Source organism: Nuphar pumila, chromosome 8 (assembly GCF_984573655.1).
Source record: "Nuphar pumila chromosome 8, dmNupPumi1.hap1.1, whole genome shotgun sequence".
Classification (NCBI taxonomy): Eukaryota; Viridiplantae; Streptophyta; class Magnoliopsida; order Nymphaeales; family Nymphaeaceae; genus Nuphar; species Nuphar pumila.
In genome coordinates, this window is record NC_143256.1 from 98,983,927 (window position 1) to 99,002,879 (window position 18,953).

Genomic DNA, 18,953 nt, shown 5'->3' on the forward strand with positions numbered 1-18,953 from the left:
GGTTCCAACGACATCAATCTTGAAGCCATCTTTGGCATAGTAGCACCTCCATCTTCAGCTCCTCTAGTCGGCCTTCCTTCTCGTTCCAGCCATAGCATCAAAGTGACACCCAACTCCACAGCCATCATCCTTCCTTATCCAGCCTATCCAAGGTAAGGTCCCCTTTTGCTTGCTAAATTCCCTTTTCTTTCGTGTTTGCCTTCTCTTGGTGTTTGCTTGGCAATTTTCTTTTTTGTTTTACTTTGGCATAAACACCTCAAGCCTCAATTACAAGAGAGTGATGTGAACCCATTTCAAAAACAGGTCTAAGAGGACGTAAAAGCTTCTTTCATGGTTTCAAAAAAAAAAAGGAACACACACACCTCACATGTGTGGGCTAAGTGAATGGGGAGATCCATCCACTCGGTTGATTGGATCTCCCACTTTGAGAGCCAATATCAAAAATGGATCATACTCCCATTGAATTTTATTTTTAGTTTTATATTTCATGACATTTTACGTTAGAAAATATGTATTTAGGTTAGTGTGTTGATTATTTTAGGCATTTTGTGTAGATTTCATTGTTATCCAAGTTAGAATCTATAAATTCCATTCACATGCAAAGTCTCGATGATATTTTATGTGATTTTCTTCGTTCATAAATCTTGTAAATTTCATGATCATTAGTCTTATGTGTCTTTAAATTCTTGCAAAAAATGAATTAATTTAAAATTTGGAACTTCATAAAAAAAATAAAAGATTGACGTTGGGTTTTAAACCCTCTAGAAATTCTAATTTCTGTTTTAGCATACAAAAACCTCCAAGATCTCCTAGATGAAAGATTTGGATTTCCTTCAAAACAATACAGTGATCCCTAGTTAGAGTCTTGTTTTTCAGTATTTTCCGAGATTTTTCCAAGTAGTTTTTATCCCTACTAAAAATCGATTTTCCCAGACCATTGGGAAAATCTCACTTTCTCTTTGTCAAGGTCTAGACCGACCCTAACCCACTGTGTTCATTCAACCCATAGGCTGAATGCCAAAACTTGCTACATAAAAGTTGTTTCTAACCCTTCCCTTTGTCGTTCTCCAAAATGTGGAAATTTTTAGAACAGCTTAAGTATTTTTCCTGGAATTAATTTTCCTATCTGACAGATTCCTATGTTTGAGAATTTCAGAGATCTAGGTCTCTAATAATCCTCTGCTCTCTCCCAAACCATAACCCAAATCCCAATACTGTAAAAATAGGAAATCCTTCTCTATTTGTCAGGGACTTTTTCTCAAAATTTCAGCCATTTTATCATCCGTCTTCTATTTTTACCATAATTTTTTCTGAAACTTGTTTGTCTGCTCTAAATCCTAGAGTCGTCGAATTCTGATCCAACTTGCGAAAGCTGTCAAGCTCCGACCATAGGTCAAAACCAGAATCTATAAAAGGAAACAATCTTTTCCTAACTGTCCTTTATCACCCTATAAAATTTGGAAAATTTTTATGGAAGTTTAGTATCCAAAATCCCATTTAGAATTAGCATTGTAGGCAAAATCTTGATTTTTTAGGATTTTTAGTTATTTTTCATATTAAAAAAATAACAAAAAATAGATTTTCGAGCTTAATTCTAATTTTAGGGTTAGTCTAGGTGTCCATGTCAAATTTGGCTGAATTCCAAGTTCATTTGCTTTGTATGTTAGTTTACTTTTAAATTCAAAGGCGAAAATCAAGTCAAATTTGATATTTTGTGATATTTTTGCCATTTTAGGGTTTTTATCATCTAAATAAGCATGTCATGTCATATTAGGGTTAATTTCAATGACAATTGCATTTCAATTTCCCATTTTTGCAAAATTTATTTTAGAAAACCCTGGTTTCAAGGCCATAGTCTTGTTATCAGGGGCATTTTTGTCATTTTGACCCCAATTTCGAAATTCCAAACTTTAATTTTCCAAATTTTCATGCATATCATCATATTGCATCATCTTATGTTTGATTTTATTTCATTTGATTTCCAAATTTTACAAAAATTCTCTCAAAAAACCTTGATTTGAAGGTTATGAGGGTCATTTTGACCCCAATTTCAAATTTCCAAGTTTATTTTCAAATTTTATTACTTATTTCTCATATTTATAGCAAATGGGGTAAGAATTTGGGTTTATATCTGAATAATATCCGATAATTTCCAATATTTTCAGATAAATTCAGAAAAACCTACATTTTTATGCTAACATTGTTTTCTAGTTTTGCAGGAATATTCAGGAAGAAGATTTTTTTTATTTTAATTCAATGTAATATCGGATGTAATAATTTGGAATAAGAGTTACTTTTCAGCTTAGAATAGGACTGCATTGCATATAGTTTAATTTCTGAAAAATTCAGTATCTGATGTATGATGCATATGCACATTTTCCAAAATCACTATGGTTGACATGAATGGCACATGCACAAGCTCTTAGGAAGTTCATAAACTTGGTGGGATTCGTATTTATGGACATAGTCAGAATACGAAGAAAACCAAGATTTGTGATCTTCGTATTAGCCACATTCAGCCTACACTCTTACGCTAACTTCAAAAATGCAATCATTCCTCAAAACTCAAAAGGATTTTCTCAATTCCTCAATGAAATATCTTTCAAATTTATATTCATTCATTCAATTTACATCATTTTCAAACTCATTTTCCAATTCTATTTCAAAGAAATTGATCTTCTCATGAATTTTCAAGTTTTTCTCTGGATTTGATTTTCTCAGAATCCTGAATTTTCAAATGAAATTTCAAAGTATTTCCCAAGTTCAAAATCATGATTTCCCAAGGTTTCGACATTCTCAATTTCATTTTCAAATCCCAAAATTGATTTTCTTAAAAACCTTGAATTATTTCTGAAATTGATTTTCTCAGAATTCTTAAATCTCCTTTAGAAATTGATTTTCATTTCAAATACAAATTCCAAAAATTGATTTTCTCAGAGTTCTCATTTTCCTGATTATCCATTTTTCATTTCAAAAGTCATTTTCCAATGAACTTCCTAGTTTTGTCAAGATTCTCAAATCCATTTCCTCAGAAAAGAATCCAAATCCCAAAATTGATTTTCCCAAAGTTCAAGTTTTTCTGAGAATTTATTTTTCAATGCAAATTTCTGATTTCCAACAAAATTCAATGATCTTCCCAAGAATTCCATTTCCAAAGCACTTTTCCAATCATTTTCCAAATACATTTCAAAATTCCAAGCAAACATCATATTTCTCAGAACTTGCATCTTTTCAAAATTTCATAGCACATGCCTGATTCTTTGTGCATTCTAGGAAAAATAGAGCATGATTTAGATAATTAAACTTAGTCAAAGCACACATTTGATCTTTGGTTCGATTACCCCTGGTAAAGGCGCCAGGAACAGTTGTACCTCGTACCGACGGGCGAATCTCATTCCACGGAATTTTCCCATAAATTTTCAAAACAAATGCGAGTAATTTTCAAAATCAATTTTCAAAACTTTGGTCGAGTTTGACTCGCAGAATCGCTCTCTCACTCTTGCAGAGGGAGGGGGAAAATTTTGCGATGATAACATAAGTGTTATTTATATTGGGTCAAACTACAAAATTGGGTGCACTCAGCATCAGGCTCAACAATCCCAAGCTCCACTATGGGCAGCTCAATAAACTATAGCCTCATAAGGTATGAACTCACACCTCCTACAGTCACTGAGGTGTCATAACATAGCTCATTTGAACCCAACTCAAGGTACATACTCAACTTAAGGAGCACCCAAGAGTATCTCAAGGTATATACTCGCTTTAAGGAGTACCCAAGAGTATCTCAAGGTACGTACTCACATTAAATAGTACCCAAGAGTATCTCAAAGTACATACTCACATTAAGAAGTACCCAAGAGTCCAGTTAGAATGTGTGTATATATGAGCATGTTTATCAAAGCCAAACTAGGTACTTACAAGCACCCCACAGATTTTATCAAACCTGACTCGCATTCGAGCCCTATATATGCATGTTTCACATACTTACAACATATCATATGTCACATATCACACTCCATGACGTATGAGACTCATTTTAATTTAGCATGAACCATAAATTTTATAGAATAACACATGCATGACAATTTGGTCTAATTATCATAATTAATTCTCATGTTTAATATGCAGTCTCATATGCCATCATACCCAAATAATTCACTTGCTTATATATAACATATTCATAACAAATTCCATATTAACATAGGCATGATTAACATCTCATATCATAATCAAGCACCTGATTTTAGAAACATAATATCACAAGTCAAGACATTATCTAAAATAAAAAACTATATAATATCAGAATTTGCATGTTGTTCACGAGTCTGACAAACCATTAAAATGTACAAATATAACTCTATAAAAATTCACCATCATATCAAAGGATATTAACTTTCAATTTCAATGGTAGGTCTCAAAAAAATGATTTCCTTTTTCTGTGAAAATTCATGAACCCGAAACTATTTTTTTGCTCTTGACAGAACCTGCCAGAATCTTGCTTCCCAAAAAAACAGTCACCAAACCTAATCTGAGAGAGATTTCGTCCTCCCAATTTTTTTGGTGAAAGGTATGCTTGATTTCAAAATCATTTGAGTTTGTCAAAAAACTCCATCATATAAATTTTCTAGGTTTTCTGGACCAGACCCTATCTGAGAAGTTTCAGATCTAGGTTTTTTACAAAATCTTGAATCTTTTACAATCTGTGTAAGCCTTCAAGATTTATAAAAAAACAAAACATTTTTTTTATTTTTCTCAGATCTATTCATATGATGTGAATGACATATCCAAAAATCAATTATTAACTCAAAATCAATGATTTATTAGATTTTCTACAAAGTCAACTATCAAGAATCGCTCTACACGCAGGGCAGAATTTCTATTTTGAGTTGCAGCAGCCATAACTCTCACTTTTGCACCACCAATAAGGCTCAATATTTTTTTGAGACACCTCTCAGATGTCTGAAAGGTCACCATGAAAGGGTTTGGTCATTGGTGATCCAATTTGAGAGGTATATTTATTTTACTATAATAAATCGGTTAAGAAAATCAAGACAACATGGAAAATACAATATAAATCCTGAAAAAAGCAAGAAAACTCAAGCATAAACATGAAATATCACGTTTTTATCATGCATCAACCCATGAACAGTATCTAAACATCATCTTCAGTCATAAAGAGACATCATATGATCATAATACATGCTTTGAAATCTAAACTATCAAAATAAGTTATGATTTTTTTATGTTCTAAACATTGTTACATCATCATATAATGCATATTTGATCAGATTCATGATAATCTTGCTAAAACAATAACATACATCATCCAAGAATTATAAAACCTTCAAGAAATGTTTCAAATATGATTTCATCTATGCAAGAATTATAAGAAACACTAAACAATCATTAAAACATTGTTTATTTAGGCAATAACATGTTATTTAATCATGTTGCATAATGTAAAATACAATTAAGCATCCATACATGTCATATTATGTAAATTCAGATCCCTGTAAACTCATTTTTGGAAAATCCATCTAAAATCATTGGGACCGAATTATACTCTCTCAATTTTACTGGAAAAGCCCCTATGTCTCAGGAAAACATTCCAAGAAACAAAACAAAAAAAAAACTTTATAATAAAATTAAAACAATTCTAGGATTAAACCTTATTCAGAAAAAATATAAGACAGATCCTGTCAACTGCTGAAATTCATCCTGGTTTAGAGAATTTCTCTAGATATACAGAAAAATCTTTTAACAAAAACCTTTTTACATGATCTTCATATATCTTACCTTTCACCCAGATTTTTCTTAATTTATTTTGATCAGTTTTGGTTGGGTCTTTAGAACCATCAAAAGTGTTGGTCAGAACTGTCCTGCAGATGGGGCAGAAAACCTATGCTTTGTTTCAATGGATGTTTCGGCCTCAAATCAAATTCAAACGAAGTCAAACAAGATTCTAAATTTAAGCTCTGGATGTGTAGAACACTCTAATATTTTTAGTTTTATTTATTGACTTTATTTTCATAAAGATATCATTTTTTTCTAAAATAGGTTAGGATAAAAAATGAGGACAGAATAACCAAGATTCAATCTCATGCAAGATCAAAGGAGCAAGAACAAGATTCAAGGTAAAAATTTATACAATCACAATTTGGCAGATCTGTTTTAACGCATGATATTGAATTAAAAAAACTTTCAAAACCTTTTTAAAACTTATTTCAGATCTGATCCACCATAGATCAACCCTTAGAATCAGCAAGATGCACAGTTTATTCGTTTGCATTCAATCTATGTTACGCGTAGGATGAATCCTACCTGAAATGTGTTCTCGAATGTATGAACACCTTTGTCTCTTGTCCTGACACCTTGGAGCAACTTCAATGGTTGTTGAAAAAGCTCTAAAGAAGAAGAATTCTAATGAGAATGAGAGAGAGAGAGAACTAACTTTGTTAATCCTCCTCACAAGGGTCTCTATTTATAGATGGGCTTAGGCAAGAGTCGCATCTTTAATATAAGAAGTTAATATCTAGTAATTTTATTTATTAATAAAATAAATAAATAAATTATAGGTCCTAATTGATTAGATTTCGAAATTACTTAAGCTATAAAAAAGAGTAGGAACTTCTTACCCTGGCTTGGGTTTCAGTGATATGATAACCTTTTAGGAGGCCTACAGACCTAAAGACTTATCAGAATTTAACGTTTAAATAGTCGATTCGATATCCCTTGAAATGTAGATCATCGTGGTGCTGGTGGATTTAGTCATACGCATACAAATCGACAAGAAACTTTAGTTGATGTTGAAAACATTAATTTTTAATCAATAATTAGGCATAAACTTTGGTCGATGATAAAATACTCAAATCAACACCAATTTGGACTTGTAGATGGTCAATTTTGATGCCCTTGAAATAAGAAACATCAAGGTCAACTCTAATCTAATAAGTGAGTCACTAATCTGCCAAAAATTCTATCAAAATAATAATAATATTGTTCGAAGTGGTTGACCCTGTGGGTCCAATCCAATAAGATTGGATCCAAATATCCTGAGTTATATCAAATCCAATCCATCCCTAATTAGATTCAAATGTTATGGATTATGTTCAACCGGATTGGGTTGGATCCAAAATACTATGAGTTAAAACCACTACTTAATTTAAGGTCCAAATCTATATTAGATATGAATACTAGGATTTAGATCCAAATCTGATATCCATAATCTAAAAATATATAAATCATTTACTTTCTTGTTTAGTCTACATATTTTAAATTTTATAATTATTCTTATATTTTTTTCATAACTTAAGACTTAATTTCATAATAATTCAAAATCAAGAAAATCAAAAAAGTCAAGAAAACCAAGAAATTGTACTCATATCATAGATGCACATAAAGTTCATCATTTATTCATTTTAATTGTCAAAGAGAAATCTCGAGTTTTACCCCTGATTCAAGTTATTGTCTGTAATGATCCCGATTTATAACTCGATCTTCTCATAATATTTTTTTAACTCAGTAAAAACATACAAATTGGGATTGTCACAATTACTGTATCAAACTATACACTAACTAAAATACAGAAATCATAGTATATCAATATAAATTTAATTGATTTGAATAAAGTTCAAATTATTCACGATCGTCTAGTTATGGAACCATTCTCAAACACAATGTCAAATCTAAGGACAAATCCTTTAAACACAAAAAACCAAAACCACCACCTTGACAGGTAGCATGCAAAGTCCAAGAACAACTAAATAGTGTAGGATCAGTCAGCCTCCTCAGAACCAAAAAAAAATTCAAGTGGAGGGGTAAGACAACCCGAGTCTGAATAGGCAATAACAAACTTGCATAATGTACGATATCAGAATACATTCAAATGCAACCTTATATATCATTCATAAAACACATATCTTAGCAGACAATAAATATAAAATCATGCTAAATAATAAAATAACAAGTTAATTTATACACATTCATTCATGCTAAGATTTGCAATAATACAACAAATTATGCACATACATGAACATATACAAGATGCATGAACTTACCATTTCATGATGTGAGTCCTTCATACATGAGTAAGTTTATCTTCAATTATCATTTTCTTGCTTATATGATGCATGCACTATTTTATCTACATGCATTTTACATTCTTGTTTCACTAGCTAATATTATTTGTTTGTAGGTACAACACAAACTCTTCCAATATAGAGGTACGGCCCAGGTTTGTATATTCAAGCAATTGTATCTTATTAATCTATGTGACGCCTCAACTGTAACTACTCCGGAGAGGGAAATATAATTTTATTGAGAGTTTTTAACCTCCTATAATCTGATATACCAGTTTTTTCTCATGAGTCTAACCTACTACACCGCGAACAAGTAATGATAGTTCCCCCGGTTATCGACTTTGTGGATAGGGGGTCAAAGCATCCTTTCATGCTAAAATAAAGTTCTCACATAGCCATTAAATACAATGCTTACTCTCAATGAGCCACAAGATAATTAGTTTCACTATGATTTCATAATTAACTCTCTTGTTAATCATGTCAATGCAAACATGCAACCACATTCAGGATTCATATGAAATAATATTCATGGCACTCTATGTATGGTTTTGATTAGTCTCTACCATAAAATTTATACAATAATGCAATCACTATGCATTTACACAGTTAAGGTAGATTAATCATTTATATTTATGCATGCACAATTCAATATAGCAAGTATTCATAATTCAACTTATATATGTATTAATGCATTTTCAGATCAAGCTATTACACAAGCATATCATATATCAATTTGTGCATACATTCAATCGCAAGCATATCAATTGCAAATTTTTATGCAATTAGACATGGCACAAGTACATTTAGACAATATCAATTTTATTTTCTCGTTAGGCTTACAGTATAATCAGTTTACTTGCATCAAATATCACAATTTATGCTTCATGTATTGCTAAACATGAATTACCAACCGAAAAAGACTTTGGCATATGCATAAACAAGTAAGGTAAATTTGGATATTTGTTTGCCTATTTTTATAAAATCAACCAGAAATCAAAGAAAACATATTTGACTTTCATCTTTTTAATGAGTATACCTTAATATATTGGAAAAACAACCCAAGAAACATATTTAAAAAATTAGTTATACAGAAATTATAAAAAATTTGTAACCACGTATTGTTCTAAAAAAAACAACAGACTAATTTCTGCAATAAGATAAAAAAAATTCAACTTGGGGATTTTTTGTGGATTTACTGGTAATTCTTTTAGCAAAATCCTTTTTACAGTATCTTCTAGTACATGTTAAATCTATAAAAGATTTTTCATGATTTTATCTGATCTATTTTGAATAGGTTTTAGAGACTTTCAAAATAATTAGTCAAAATAGCCTTGTAACTAGATCCAAAAAATTGTGCTATATTACAGCGGGTATTTCTTCCTCAAAATAGTTCAAATCAAATGCAATAACATGCTATAATCAAGCCCCATATGTGTAGAACATCATGATATTTTTATTTATTTTTTATACTCTATGAGAAACAGAATTATTTTAAAAAATTGATCGGGTCATAAACTTAAACAATAATCTAAGTTAAACAGAACTCTTGATGAAAACATAAACTATAGGCTAAACGTGGCATTAAAACATGATTTAGCACCATGGATGATGTTCTAACATAAATATACTAAATACACAACAATATTTAGCTCTCTTTCATATTGACCCACCATTAAAATTCATAAATCTCATCAATAAATTATAAAATAATATTAATCTAATATTTAATTTATATTTAACACTAATTACATAATGAATCAATTAAACCATGATATTCCAAATTATTGCAGACATGATAACATCAATGTTCTCTTTTCTAATATGATATAATTCATTAACATGCTCACAACAATCTGAATTAAACTAGAAAACCATTATACAAAAATCGATCTTGTCTTTTTGAAACTAGTTCTTTTCAAAAACATTTTTTCTCAAAACCGATTCACCAAAACACCATTTTGGGCTTTTCAAAAATCTCTTTCATATAGATCCAATAGCCATAGGCATTCTAGGAAAATATCACATGTAGATCCAAGCACTGCATCAAAAATGCGCATGCTAATGCACTCCTAAATTGAACACCATGTAAGTAGAAATTCCTTACCGAAAACATGTTCCCCTGCCACACTTTAGTTTTATTCCAATCCTTCCATTTGCTTTTGACGATATCAAGTTTTTTGACCAATCTAAACATAGGATTCCTCCCCTGCCACACTTTGCTCCCAACTTTTCTTGATAATGTCTTGACATTCCTTCTTTAAGGTCCAGAATCTAAAGAATTTGAAGGAATATGTCACTCTTCTCTTTGGAGCGCTAGTCATCAACAAACAGTTGTGATTGAAAATAGTTTGTGGCAATATACATACTAGCGTGTTGGGAAAGACCCAATCCATTCTTTATTCACTGGGGTGTGATCTAAACTACTCGCCTGAAAATGAGGTCCTTGTTTACCATTATGCCAGGTGAACAAGGGCCCACTGTGTTTGGCTTCCATCAGATCACATTCTTTGACGCATTCATTAAATCGGTAAGAGTTTTGGTGTCAAATTATTGACCCCCTTCTTTTCTGGTTGTTTCCAATCCCCAGGGGGGCTTTCTTGGGATGTCTCCCTGGATCATCCCTCAACTTTAGCTTTTGCTAGTTCCATGTATATCCCTATGGCCATCATCACCTCATTTCCTTGTTCCGCTAAGATAGTGATTAGTTGGTCAGTAATCATCATCACTTCTACTGAAAACGCTTCTTATGTCCCATATACAAATGATCATGTTGTTTTCTATCGCTGCGAAGTTTCCCACCATATACATATTTGGGAATTCTGTCCTCATCTTCTTCATCCGTTGTAATTTTTGTTTTCATCATAAATACATCTACCTAGTGCTCCCTTGCGGTGTCTTTTATTGCTTTCCAAGTCCGTTTCCTCCCAAGATCCCAAACGTTTCACAAGAGGACCCTCATCGATTTCACTTAGTCTAGATTGGGCCTTCTCCTTATCGATCGACGCTCCCTCTTCATGCGGGTTGGCCCATTCCACTTGTTCTTCCTCTATTGGGTCCAACCAGTACCGGGCCTCAACTGGGTCAGCCTATTTATGTGCTTGCCTGACCAAACGAGAGCCCTCTGGACACGCCTTGCCCTGATTTGGTTGGATCTGGATAAGCTAAAACTTGATCCATGTCCAAGCGACACGCCCAAACTCCATCTATCCACGTTCATGCATTGCATCAACTTCCTGCTTTCAACCCTGACAGGCTCACCATACAAATAGGGATGGCAGTGGGGCGGGGCGGGGCGGGGGACAAGGTCTCCACCCCCGCCCCGCCTCAAGATTTTATCCTCCACCCCCGCCTCCATCCCCGGCGGGGAATGGATTTTATCCTCCATCCCCGCCTTCATCCCCGTTTCATGTCCTCCATCCCCGGTTCAAACGGGGATGAGGCGAGGCGGGGCGGGGATATTGCGGGGAAAAGTGGTCGGGGCGGGGACGGGGGACAAGGTCTCCACCCCCGCCCCGCCTCAAGATTTTATCCTCCACCCCCGCCTCCATCCCCGGCGGGGAATGGATTTTATCCTTCATCCCCGCCTTCATCCCCGTTTCATGTCCTCCATCCCCGGTTCAAACGAGGATGAGGCGGGGCGGGGCGGGGAAAAGTGCACGTCCATCCCCGCCTCCACCCCCGGACGGGGATGGATTTTAACCTTCGTCCCCGCCTCCATCCCCGTTTCATACCCTTCATCCCCGGTTCAAACGGGGCAAGGCAGGGCGGGGCCCCGCTTTCCCCCGGTCCACTGCCATCCCTACATACAAACCTTGGCATACTTTTTTGGTAGGGCCCGCAGCCTTGCCTATCCTGGGCACGCACTTTGGGTCCATTTTACTTTTTAAGATGGATAGGGACCCAAACTATGTAACAAGTCCATCCCTACCTTTGAGGTGGATAAGGACCTAGCCCGTGTACAGAGGTGCTGAATGTGACAGCATGTACCACTTGCCATAATCAAGCCAGACTCACATCATACTGGATTAGACTTCATTGACCCACACTTTGGGTTTTGTCTGGATCTGACCCTAGGAGCGCGGATCCATGCATGAACACGGATCTATATATGGCAGCAATTCAAATCAAATTGGATGAATCCAAGATTTGTCTTTCCACGTTACAATGTAAAATGACTCCTGGATTGATTCTGATCAGGTCAGTATGCAGGGCAAAACTGTGGACCCTTTCTCGGCCACGGTAACGTGGGCGGCAGACTCGTCTTGGTCCAATTGTGACAACACAACCAAAATCCATCCCAGTCCCTTAACAGTAAACTGCATCAGCTCCCACTTGGATCTAAAAGCAAGTTAGAACCTGCAAAACACAAAAATGATAGGCCCATGTGAGATTCATAATCCTACCAACTCCAAGGAGCTTGATGGGTCCAACAGACAGGCTAACTTTTGGCCATTATTACTCTCTCTCTCTCTCTCTCTCTCTCTCTCTCTCTCTCTCTCTCTCTCTCTCTCTCTCTCTCTCTCTCTCTCTCCCCGATAATCCAAGGGAAACTTCTCTCTCATATAATCCAAGGGAAACTTCTCTCTCATATAATCCAAGGGAAACCCTACCCCTGCACATTGGCTGGCCTCCGGTTGGTAAAACCCCTGAGGTCCCCCTGCCCACTGGGGAGTACACCCAGCTTCAACCGAACTTGACGTCCCATCAACTTGGTGATATCCACAAGTGCCTGTATTGTCCAGCCTTCTATTATGCAGAAAGTTTTTAATGAGGCTTATTGTTGCATTAGAGTATTGGTGAAAGTCTATGACAATCAAAGCTGTTAGTTTGCCAGAGGGAGAATTGGTTCTCTCTTTCAAGAAAATGAACTTTACTATAAGCAAGATGTCTCACTGCACAGGATGAAGAGAGCATTCTACCAATCAAGTTGTCAGGAAGCTACTGAATAAACCGGTCAGGCTAGGCTTTCTTCGTATCTACAGCTAGTTCTACAGGGATCAATTCTACATTGCGCAAGCCAACACCCTCATGAAAAGAGAAACCCCAAATGCCAATGTTTACTTATCTGTTTCGTGTGGTCATATAAAATATATTTGCTACAATCTTTTACCTCCAAACTAATTAAAAATTACCCATTTTTCTATTTTATTTTTTTGGTAAATCTAACCTTATAGATGTAATCTACATGAACCATGACTTTCAGTTTAACAAAAATCTGACATCGGTACAGTTTTTCTTTTTTTGACAATGCAAAAGCTACGGCATTAAATGCACACAAAGATTCGACACAAGTATTTTTTTTGTTAAAAAAACATGATTCAATAGTTGTTCCCTAGCATACGAACTATGATAAACACATTCATGAAGTTAGATTGAATCAATCGACTGGAATCCTGAGATCTCAACTAGATTGTCAAAACTGCCCCAGTGCAAGCCTTAAATCAATAAATCCCTGGAGCCCCGGCAATACTCCCAACTTCAATCTTGCAGCAAAAGATGCACCCTGAATATTGAACTTGTGACGTCATTCACCCTGGATGTTTTTAAGCCGATCCACCAAACCAAGTGTATGAAGCTCTTGAGACTAACAGAGCACAATCCCTGTGCACATGGAAAAAGGACTTGTGATTACTTACGACGTTGGGCAGGAATTAATGCCTTAAGATTGTTGTACCCCCAGGATTACTTGTCAAGTGCTGCAAGAAGGCGTTCCCCCAATAATGTCTAAACAAGAGATGTCTAGATTCTACACACCAATCTCGGTGAACCTATAGATGTTTTACAATATTACAATCATCAAAATTATTACCCAACAAATTGATCTTACGAGGTCATAATTCATTATCCAAAATTTGTTTGAACAAAGATACACCACTGTGTATACTTAAATACGCGGGCGCACACACACTCATAACATAGCATCGCTTCCCAAAATGACCAGGGTGCTACAAACACCCTGACAGCAAAGGATACCTACAGTGTTTACAGAAATACCAAAATGTGTACCACGAAACTCACTTTTAGGCTGGGTAGTCAATTTTACTTCCATGCTGTGATCAGATCTGCGTAAGATAATAGATAGAACCTACAACAGAAACAATTTAATCCCCACAAGTCTGATTACTTGAACACCAAGAATTCAACAAAAAACACCTTACCAAGGAGCAGAACAAATAAAGACAGGAAAATTATTGATGCATGGATACGCATCCTGCTAACACGTTCAACATGTAGCATAATTTCTTTTTCTGTTTTGCTTCCTTTGGCCAAAAACAAAATTTCAAAAGAGAGGTCTGTGACCAAAAATCACACTTGAGAAAAGGATTGAGATCTACATCAGACGTAGTAGCCTGTGAATGTGAACCCTCTCCCAATTATTTCACCAGCACAATACCAGCAGTAACATTCCAATCCAAACAGGGCAGCAATGCCCGCATCCTCAACCTTCAGCTCATGCTTGTTCTTCCACAACTGTTTAATGGCATCCAGTTCTTTCCAGAAAGATTCATAACGGCCAGGAAGGCTGCAAATGAGAACATACATTGGCATTATTCTTTTCATTATCAAAATCCACGTGCACACACAGACACACACAGTCTCTACACATCTTTTATACCACATAAATTTGATATTTGTTCTGTGGTCATATACCCTGTCGTCAACAGGCATTAGGCAGCAGATATGTATAAACATGAAAAACAGCAAAAAATAATGAGAGAGAGAGGAACATCATCAAAACATGGCTTTACATGACAAATACAAAACCATGTAAAAGAAATAACAAAAATAATTAGATGTTCTAATTACAATCAAACAAAATGGAAGCAAGAAACAGAGGTAGTGGTGCAAACCACATCCTCGATGGTGTTCCATAGAAAAAGGGTTCAGATTCCCTAGTTTTTTCTTTCCATATTTTTTACTACTATGGCTAAAAGAAGTTTCTTTACCATATAATAAGTATTATTCGGTGGCATGAAGGCACATTTTTAACTAGATAAGACCCTCACTGAAATAGAAACATGTGGACAGGAAAAGATACTAACAAATGTTAAAGAAAAAGAAAAGGCAACTGCATGTTCTGTCTAGTAGCAACGGGTTGCTTTGTCTATTACAACAACAACAACTACGCCTTTATCCCAAAACAATTGGGGTCGGCGATATGAACCAACAAAGAAAATCATTATGGGTCTTCCATACGAATCCTTCTCCTCCATTCATTTCTATCCAATGCCATGTCCTCAGTGAGGTTCAAAGCATTCATATCCTTTCTTATCACCTCCATCCATGTCTTCCTAGGCCTACCCCGACCTCTTTTAACTAATATATTTTCCCATTTCTCCATCCTTCTAACTGGAGCATCATTAGGCCTTCGTCGAATATGTCTAAACCACCGTAAACGATTCTCTCTTATCTTATTTTCAATGGGTGCAACGCCTACCTTCTTACGTATCTCCTCGTTCCGAATCTTATCTTTTATTGTATTTCCACACATCCATCTCAGCATACGCATCTCAGCTACACTCATTTTTGAATATGATGTCTCTTAGCAGCCCAACATTCCGTACTATATAGTAAAGCGGGCCTAATAGTCGTCCAATAAAACTTTCCCTTCAACCGCAATGGCATTCTACGATCGCACAACACTCCAGTTGCACTCTTCCATTTCATCCACCCAACCTTTATCCTATGATTTACATCTCCATCAATTTCTCCATACTTTTGAATGATAGATCCCAAATATTTGAAAGAATCATCCACCGGTGTTTCGTGCTCACCAAGCTTCACTACACTCCCATCACTACTTCGTTGCTTACTAAATCGACATTCCATGTATTTTGTCTTACTCTTACTCGACTTAAAACCTCTTGCTTCCAATGTCTGTCTCCATAATTCTAACTTAGCATTAACCCCAGCTCTAGACTCATCAATCAAAACAATATCATCAGCAAACAACATACACCACGGCACATTTTCTTGAATTGGTCTCGTAAGCTCATCCATCACTATAGCAAATAGGAAAGGGCTTAAAGCAGATCCTTGATGTAACCCAACCGTTATAGGAAAATTGGTTGTCACCCCTCCACTGTCTAGTAATAAGCTTAAATTAGATGTAGTTCACTTGATCGTGCCAAACACAACTAAATAGTTACCGTGCTATATCTTCATTTCTAACATAAGAACGAATAACATAAAAGGATTGAATCACATATTAAATGCTAAAGTTTAATATTGCAAAGAATCATATTACAAAAACTCTTGGAACTCAAAACGAGGGTGCCCATGAGTGTGCATGCATATACTTAAATTCAATTGATCAATACATTAACTAAGGCTATCAAAAAAATAGATACAACTAAGCAAAAAAGGTTGAATTAAAAGTATCAAGAAATTAACTAAATTTAAATGAACAAGAATGATATTAAGTATAGGCATCAACTCACGATATATTAATAAAAAATTATGATTTTATACAGCTTTTTTTTTCATGGGGAGAGAAAGAACTGCCTCCAGAATTGGAGACCTGGTTGCACTGGTCTTAGCCTGCCATACCTATGATTGCTGTCCCAGCAGCGTAAAGCCACGGTGTACTCCCGTCAACCCTCAGGAAGAGCCACCATGCTCTGCATTGCAGAACGGAGTACCAACATGGGCACTCAAACTCGGAATGAGGGGAAAGTTCCCTATCCCCAAGACCGAGGCCAAGTAGGCAACCCCTTGGAGTCTGAGATTTTATAGAGATTACAAGCAGTAGAAAACAAATGAGCAATGATAAGACCACAAAGAACAAAATCTGAAAAACAGGCCTGCAGACTCTTGCATGAATGCAGTGGTCTGAGAATTAGAAGATGGAGATCATTGGGAAAAAGAAAAGCTGTCATCCATTTACAGGACAAACAGGTATTTGTTGGGGCTCGTTTTTCAAACTCAGTGGCTTGGTCAGAAAACCATGTAAAATAAAATGCCTTTCTATTGGCACATCCATTCATTTCCTCCATGCATGAAAGTTATCTCCTTCATTATGTCGTGAATGAATCTATAAATAAAGATACAAAATTAACTTGTATACTCTTAAATCAAGAAAATCTCTAAATTGCTAAATCCTTCTACAAAGTGAACACCATGTTCTTTTTGCACCTCATAAGAATGAACATCTTTTACTCAACTTTGGTCTTGTAAAGCAAGAAGAGGCTATTCCCCACATTAAGCACTCATGTCTTATTTGTCTCAACCTTGCCTTTCTTGCTTCAATACAATATTTTCTTTCAGCTTTCACAAAAGGACTCATAAAATACAAAATAAAATAAATCAAAAGGGCAGGAGTCATGTATGTTACAATCCTCTAAAATATGTGAAGCTATATAAGGAGCTTGAAGCCCTTTCAGAACTTTTTCTACTCTAAACTTCACAGATTGAGACAAAGTTCAGTTACTTAGAACTGCCTAATGGTGGCTTCGTTAGCAGTATAGTTTCTTATCGGGCAAAGAAGAAGCCTAACATTCATAATGCCACATGATCTTATCAAAAAATTACAACTTAAGATATGAAGGATCAATTAACATCATTTTTAAAGCCAAGCCATTTCAATCATCTCTTGGAGACAAAGATACACTAACATCTTCTCCACAAATGATGTTATGTTGTCAACGTTAATTGGATCACCTACACATACACTAGCATCTTCTTCATTTCCAGCATAAGTTCTCTTCTCATCCTCCTCCCAAAAATGATGTTATGTTTTACATTCTACATGCACAAACATGCAGATACACAGCATTCTTGAACCTTTTGGCCCCAAGCCAGAATCTGTTGTATTGGCATCACCTTTAGAACACTATTTTCTGGCCTTTAGGTAGAGGGGGAAGGAAAGAGATGGGAAAAAAAGCAAGATGCCAATTTATCTTACAAACTAAAGAACCAACTTAAATGCAAGCTTTTAGAATATTGGTAGAACTCCCACAAATTTTTGACTAAATACCTAAAATGTGCAAAACAGTAGGTTAACTAATATCACTCTAGTGTACAATTATGTTCATGAATAATATTAGAGAAAAGGAGATAATTAAATAAAAGTCAGAAACTCATATGTATGTACCAAGCAGATGAGATCCATACTTCTTTGAAATAAATCAGCACCCTCAGCATGGTACTTCACCAACCCTAAGAGGGTGTTTGATGGCACCGAAAATTTCTCCCAAGGGAGAGACTTTCAGTTTTTGTGTGGGACCCACACACACTATCAAACAGGGAAGAAAAACCTCCCCGCTTTTTGAATTGGTGGAAGGTTTTTCTTCCCATTTTTTGAGGAGAAAAAGTCACAGACCAGATAAGGTCATCTCCAGTGATAACTTTATCCCCATAGTCAAACACGCCCTAATATTATCAATTTGCTTTCTGCTGGAATTATTTTATGTTCAACAATATCAAGCCTCTTTTGGATCTCCATGCCTCCCTTTACCTTGCCATCAGAAAATGAACAGTGATTTAGATAAGTGGCTGTTGCATGCAATGGCTTATTTATGCTATTCTTCCCCTCATATAACAAGTTAACAACTAATGTTCCGATTAGGGATAATCATGTCATAAACACTCTAAATGATCTTCCCACTATAAAAACAAGTCATAAACATACCTCTAGCAGTTCATCCCCTATCTGCCATATTTGGTGCTTTCACCAAACATTACACGAATAATTCTAGCTTCAAAAGCTCCAAAAAAATCTCTCCTTGTATAATGTTATTTCTTCCCCTTCATTTGTCATGGTATTTGGCAAGTTCCCCAATTCTGATGAGGTAATTATGCACCCAAAGTTTTCATGATGTCTCAAAACTGATTAGGAAACAAGCCTTGTCACAACAGGATTTTGCAATTGCTTGG

General features: G+C 35.5%; 1 protein-coding gene across 2 annotated transcripts in view; it reads right to left on the minus strand.

The window, feature by feature from the left end:
• Nucleotides 1-14,178: 14,178 nt before the first annotated feature.
• Nucleotides 14,179-18,953, minus strand: part of LOC149830035 (uncharacterized) — a 29,958-nt gene continuing 25,183 nt past the window's right edge. For both annotated transcript variants that reach the window (XM_090015689.1, XM_090015688.1), the window contains exon 3: nt 14,179-14,601. In XM_090015689.1, the coding sequence (XP_089871815.1) occupies nt 14,415-14,601 (187 nt within the window). In that variant the 3' untranslated portion in view covers nt 14,179-14,414. The remainder of the gene's footprint in view (nt 14,602-18,953) is intronic.